This window comes from Garra rufa, chromosome 15, assembly GCF_049309525.1.
Source record: "Garra rufa chromosome 15, GarRuf1.0, whole genome shotgun sequence".
NCBI lineage: Eukaryota > Metazoa > Chordata > Actinopteri > Cypriniformes > Cyprinidae > Garra > Garra rufa.
Window position 1 is genome coordinate 31292488 of NC_133375.1, and position 7092 is coordinate 31299579.

Consider the following 7092-nt stretch of genomic DNA (forward strand, 5'->3'; position numbering starts at 1 on the left):
TCTTCAGGAAGGAAACAGGGGGCGCTGTGCTCTTATGTCTCACTACATCACATCTGTCTGTTTTGTGTTACAGCCTAGGAGAGGATATGCTTAATGCAATAACCTACTGGAAGTTTCCGTGCCTCTTTCTGAATCTCAACTTTTTGTGTGAGTAATAACGCTGGCATTCACGCTCATTGGGATAACTGATCAAATTCTTATCAAAAAGGTGCAGCTTAAGTGACATTTGGTGCCTCCAGGGTCTTGAGAAAATGAAACATCCTGGGAATATTTAAAGATTAGGTGGTGCTAGTTAAATCGTGAGAAGCAAACCTGTTTTTCTTGAAGACGACATGGCAGCACACAGCTTTCAACACCTTATTTTATTGTCCCAACATTCAAAAGTACAAATAATTCAAACACAACAGTTTTATGAAAAAGAAAAAAACATTTACAGCAAGTATTTTTTTCCATATTTTGTTTCCAGTTTCAGAAATGACCTAAACTAGCAAGGATAACATGAAGTCATTCATCGCAGTAATTTGATTCGTAATAAGAATAAGGATAATGAGAATAATATTAATCATAGTAACAATAATCAATAATCGATAGATAAGTAATAACGTAAGTAGGAGAGACCAGCTTGGTCCGGTGAACTTTTTTTTTTCTTTTTTTTCGTCTTTTTTTGTCTTTAAAGATTTATAGATTTTTCAGATAGTAAACAAACACATTTCAGGAGAAAATGAATTATGACAAGAGCCTTGTTCCTCACTTTGCCTTCCCTCCTACACTACTGGCTGATGGGTTCCTATTGGCAGGCTGCCACTATAAGGCGCTACAGGGGGAGAGACACTGCGATACGGGCACGCACTATAGAGGCACGGCCCCGCGTTTCCAACACCCCCGCAAACTCTCACGCGTCCTAGACGCTCTCCCGTGCAGTCATCCACGCTCAGACACGCGGAGGGTGAAGCCATTAACCAAAAGAGGAGGACATAATGCAGGAAATTTGTTCATACATCAGAACAACATTCTACTGGGGTCGTTGCATAATTCAAACTCCCAGCCGCAGCGGGGTTTGAGAAGGGCCGTGCCACTGCCGCCGCCGCCCCCCCTTGGGGACGGAGCAGAGGAGGATGGATGGCATTAGAGGTGGAGGAATGTAAGACTGCTCATGAACGTGACTTTTGTTTTTCGTTCTCCAGCATTCACACCGGTCTTAACAAGAGCCGAGCTCTCCATTCAGGAAGTTTACCTCTCAAAATAGACTATATCTTAGAAAATATATAACAGGTGTCATCTATCAAATATTATCTGCTATAGCTATTTTTGTTCAACCAGTACAATCAGAGTCAATGCTTAATATTTTTTTTATTTCTCCTTTTTTCGGAGCATTGATGTGGTTTAAATGAAGGTTACAGTTCAGATGAGTCGATGAATCATACTAAAACAATGGACACATATCGATCAATCAAATTAGGGCAGCAAAGCCTGACATGAACGTCGTCGAGATCCATGAGAAACTACATTTCAGACCCACATTTTTGCATAAAGTTTAATCACAAAGCAACGGTAGTGTGTGGAGGGAGGGCGGGAAGTGGCTTTTAAAACTACACAAACTTATCACAGGTTATATTGAACCAGAACAACTGTTATAACATTCTATTAAGACTAAACTTTATTGAAAAAGATTTAAAGATTTATGTTTAACAAGACAAGAAAAAAGCAATAGCAAATTGAACTATCGGCTAGGTTATGCATAGCGAGTAACTGTTTCTATTAATAAGGGAAGAGCCTCACCAACCCTCTTGACATTTTTTTCGTTTTTGACTTTTAAATTTTTTTATATTGTAATTTTGATATATTGGTACAAAGCACAAACGTACTAAAATTTCTCAGTGCACAGGACTAATGGAAGAGCGTCTCCCCTAGTCATTTGTTCCCTTTAGCTCAGAAAGACCCCCCCTCCCTGTACCAGAATCACGCAAAAACACAGACAACATAAGAAAGGAACAAGTAAATAAATAAATAATCGAGATAAATAAATAATTTAATCAATGAGACAATCAATCAATCGATCAATAAATAAATACAGGTTTTTCTCAAGAAGCTTTTTGTTCGATTTCTTTTGCTGCGGCGGTAAATCAAATAAATCGATCCAATTTTTCAGTTCTTTGTTTTTTTTTTTGCGTTTTTTTCTTTATCTTCACAAGCGACATGACAACATATTAAACAGGATTCCTCACGAGTTTTTCTAAGTAACTGAACCATCACTTCATAAAGTTTTCATATGAAAAAAGACAATCCCAAACCAAAAAACAGTGACAACTCAGATAGATATAGATATTGGAACAGAAAATGTTGACTATATATCATCTATTTGTACACAACAAAGAAAGACACAGTCGTAATAGATCCTTTGAGGAAACGAATACTAGACTAACAGAACTAGCTAATTATCGCTGAAGTTCGACAAACGCTGTACACTCAGCAAAGAACCTAGAAGTAAGCAAGCCAAAGGAACGCCGTCGCGTGCGCCCGGATTCGTTCGCCCGGGGTTTCTCCGGACTGGACGGCGAACCACGACGACGACGGTTTCGAAAGAATAAACATCAAAGAAAGAAGAAAAACAGCAGCTTAATATAATGCCAACATCGAAATTTTCTTTTTTTCTCTCTAAACAACACGAAGAACAACAAAGTTGGATATTTAAGATATGTGAACCATGTAATATAGCACCTACTGTTGATCGCTAAAGGAAGTACATCTCGAATGCGATATCACGAAATCATAGCGAATTAAACGTAACCATGTATATGTCGTCCGAATGGAGAAAGAAGTGTGTGTTTGTGTGTGTGTGCACGTGTGTGTGTGTGTGTGTGTGTCTTTATTACTTATATTCCAAAGACGGATGGTCTAAAGTAAATGAGTGGACGATGAGTGGCCTTGCTTTGGGCTCTTGACTGTGAAGATGTGGTTGGCCTGGGAAGACCCCTCTCCCTCTCCTATTGGGTATCGCTGTTGAATAATTACTGCTATGAAAAATTACCTGCCTGAATTTGCATCCCTTGATAAATTCTTCCATCTACAAAATTCTTCCATCGCCAATCCGGTTCTCCCCGAAAAACAAACGACCTCGGATCCTAAAAAGTACCACGGCAGAACGAACAAGACAAGGTGGCACCTGACCCCTCCCCCCGTCCCTAATTAGCCAGTCAAAATATTTTTCTCTTTTTTCAAATCCAGATTCTTGTAAAAATTCTTCAATAATTATTTTAATCATTATTTATAAAAATAGATCTTCTTTCTCTTTATTTTTTCATTTTTTCTAAACGCATTTTCAAGCAAAGAGATTTTCTCTTTGGCAACAGTGTGTGTGTAGGTTTTTTTTTTTGACGCAACGTGTCATCAGGAGCGCTTAGCCCGTCCCTTCCCTCGCCCCTTCCCCCTGAATCCCCCGTGAGGACAGACGTGTGTTTTGTTTGCAGTACAAAACCAAAACTATGCTAGAAACATCTTCTGCATTAGAGAAAAGGGATGGCCTCATCCCTGTCAATTCATTTTGGGGATCTCTAACAATTTACACCAAAACAAATGAATGAATGATCACCGATTTTTTTTCTTCATCTTTTTTTTTAAAAAGAGACCCCTCCTGTTCTCTTACCAGGGAGGCGTATATTCTAACGACAGTGGATCCGGATTTAAAAAAGAAAGAAAAAATCCTGAATCGACACCAAGAGAGTTCGATCTAAAGAAGGACATTTTCTTCTTCAAAATAAGGGCGGTCTGGTTTTGCTACTGTTTACAGAGAAAAAAAAAAGAAAAAAAGGAAAGACAACCACGAGAAACTCAAAAAGATATACAACAGAATCCCTGTACCACTTCCAGGGTCTCCAAATAATGAATATTCTCAATTTGTCATTTTGTAATACTTAGGCAACATTGGCTTATAGGTCCAAAGTTATATTATAAGCCATATCCAGTTCTTTTTTGTGGGTTTGTTGGTTGGGTGTGTTCCTGTTTTTGAGTAGCTGAGTGGGCAGAGGTGGGTTTTTAGTATTAGAGGAGCTGTAAGGAGCTACACAAGTGATGGGAGGGGAGTTCAGGACTTGTGGGTCTTGTTGGTCTTGAAAGACACTTGCAAGACACGGTCACCCAACCGATACCCATTCAGACTGGCGATGGCCATGGCCGCTTCATCGTAGTTCGTCATGGTGACGAAACCGAACCCCTTGCACTTGTTGGTGTTGAAGTCGCGGATCACCTTGACGTTGTTGACGGCACCGAACGGTCCGAAGAGCTGCCACAGGACGCTCTCGTCCGAGTCCGGGGACAGGTTGTAGACGAAGATGCACCAGCCTGTTCCCGTGTGACCGGGGATGTTCATGCCTACTAGACTGGTCATGCTATCGATGGTGATGGGGGAGAACCTGCAGGATGAGAGAGAGAGTGAGGAAGATGCGTAAGTCGAGCTGCCACTAGCCAAACTTCTCACTGACTCTTCAAGAGTTACGCTAGCAATTTGAGCAATTTTTTTTTCAGTCTATCTGCTCCTTGTTTTTCAGGCGGAAGGCAACCGGAGGGCTTTTTGAATGGTGAGTGAAAGAGGCTGCGCCCCGGCGCCGGCTGCGGGGGGCCGCGCCGAAGCAACGGGCGCCGAGACGCAGGATCTATTGGGGAACTAAATTACAGGAACTCGGCACATTAATACCTTCGAAATTCATAAGAGATTTTGCATGCAACCGAGTAAATCTGCTCTCATTCTCCTTGTAATCTTTCCATTCTCGCCTTTTTTTCCTCCCTCATGATACAGAGATTTGAATGCTCAGTTGATTTCACTTAATTGCCTTTCCGCTTAAAGGAAATTTCCACTTTAAATAAAAGGTAAATTGGATAAAAGGTTCATTTCATGTGCCACCTCTCAAGGAATGACTATAGGCATTATTGGGGTGTGCTTTAATTGAGATTTCCGCTTTGCTGCCGTCGTCGTCTTCGAATCCGAAAGGTTCGGGGAGGGGGATAGGAAGCTGCCAGCGAGCAGAAAATGGAAGCGGCGCTTTCCAGCCAGCTAGCACGGGGAACAGAGTGTATTCCACCCACACCCTCTGCCGCTCCGCAGTGTGTGACTGTGATCGATAGCACTGCACGGACTACAGGGCTGGCCAATTCCCTGCTTCTTGTTCTGCCAAGAATTACTCAGACGTTTCATCTGCGTTTTAGCCCGTTCGTCCTGGCAGAGTCAATACATCTGTCTCTCTCTTTCGCTTTTGTGTCCTGTCGCTTGCGTCTCATTATGTAAATGAAGGGTATAATGGTAAGTCGGCTCACTTTGCGCCTTGTGACAAGCAACCATCTCATGACTTCAATTATGCTGGTATTTCTGTGTAAATAATGAATCCGTAGCCATTATTCATTGAATATGGCTTCGTGGTAATTTGGATGCCAGTCATCTGCGGGCAAGCGGGCGAGGGTCGGACGAGCGTATTGCTGACACAGAGGTGTCTGGTGACTGCTAGGGCAGGGCCGAGCACTGTCTGTTTTTCGAACTAAGGCGAACAGTTGGACGAGGAGTTGCATAGCAACAAGCGACTGACCTAGAGCCATCCCACCCTTCCGAGCTGCCCACCTTCACCTAGCGATGCTCACTTCTTCAGACTGGTCTTTGTTCATTAATTACCTTCTACGGCGTGCTCTGCGAGCACAACGCCTCCCCAACCCCCCGTCGGTTTCATCTCCCCTAAATTTTCTCGAGGCAGACGTGCTTATTTGACAGCTGATCGCAGCGAGTGTAAATAAAAAGGAATCTTTCGTCTCGTCATTTGTTTTGAAAGACGCCGCTGCCTTGTTTGCATATCCTGTTTTATTGTCGCACTTCCCGTTACTTGTCAGATTTTCGCATGTTTTCCTTCTAACAACAATCGCTAGATTGGATCATTCTGATCAGCCAGCGCTGAAACGCAAAGGACTTTTCTAGAAAGAGAAGAAATCTAGTAAACGCGGAGCCTTTAGTCTTAACAGAAAGATATGTGTAAAGAAAAAAAAGAAACTTGCACAATGCACAACCTTTCATGCTACTCCCTCCATCTTAGCCTTGAGTGTTTGGTGTTCGAGGGACATCAAAGTGTTTCAACAGATACTAAAATATGCAACAAAATGTCATAAGCACTGAAACATGTTCAAAAGAAGCCTTTTCACTACATCCACAGCAGCACAAAGCAAAAAGAACATGAGCAAACCCAACTGATCAGAGGCTCCTAAACCTGCAGTGAAACACTACATTTCCTGCAGGGATCCAGGTGAGCTGTCACCCCCTCCGTCTCGCTCTTGACCAGCTCGTTCCAACGGATAAAGCAGAAACAAGGAGACGAAAAATATAATAGCCTTCCATCGATCCATGCATTTTAGCTGTTAGACGTAATGCATTGGGAATATACATAATTTTGTTCAATTGTTGGCAGTGCGTAACCCTGAGCTGGACGGAGGTACGGCTTCAGCCCCTGAATCCTGTGGAGGCCACGCTTCAAAACAGGAGCTACACACAATAAAACACAAAATACCAAAACGGAACTCATAAAAAATTCTGAATCATCATAATCAAACACTACAAATTATAAAAGATACTTACACTTTTTAAAGCTACAGATTGGTAGGTTGAAATAAAAAAAACATAACCAAGTAAAAAAGGAGGAAAAAGCAAAAGAACTAAAGAGAAGGGAAAAAAACTTGAACTGAACTGAATGCATGTGATTTTCAAAAAGAAGGGAAAAAAAAAAAATCAAACTGTCAACATGGACATCTGGCATTCGGTGAAGTTTTAATTACCTCTTAACGCCATAGGCCATATTAAGCAAATTGTCCAGCCTGTAAAGAGAAGGAGGGTTCTGGGGTTAATGCCAGGCAGATGGTTGACTCACTCAGTGGAACTAATGCTACATCCCTGCCTCACTGAAGGAAGACGCCCATCTAGCAATGGGCCATTACACTGTGCTGCCCCATCAGGCATCTCACAGAGTCAATCATACATCCAAAGAACAGCAGACTTGCAGCAGCACTAATGGTAACAGGAGGCCACTTGAATGCCCACCCATTTGGGAGAGTTCTTTAGCCTAACAG

General features: G+C 42.1%; 1 protein-coding gene across 2 annotated transcripts in view; it reads right to left on the reverse strand.

Moving 5' to 3' along the window:
• Window positions 1-343: 343 nt before the first annotated feature.
• The window catches only part of elavl4 (ELAV like neuron-specific RNA binding protein 4), a 94279-nt gene continuing 87530 nt past the window's right edge, over window positions 344-7092 (reverse strand). Inside the window, exons 8-9 of one of the 2 annotated variants that reach the window (XM_073818613.1) lie at window positions 6802-6840; window positions 344-4409 (exon numbers count right to left, since the gene is read on the reverse strand). In XM_073818613.1, coding sequence (XP_073674714.1) covers window positions 4082-4409; window positions 6802-6840 — 367 coding nt within the window. In that variant the 3' untranslated portion in view covers window positions 344-4081. The remainder of the gene's footprint in view (window positions 4410-6801; window positions 6841-7092) is intronic. The other variant, XM_073818614.1, reaches the window with a different exon arrangement.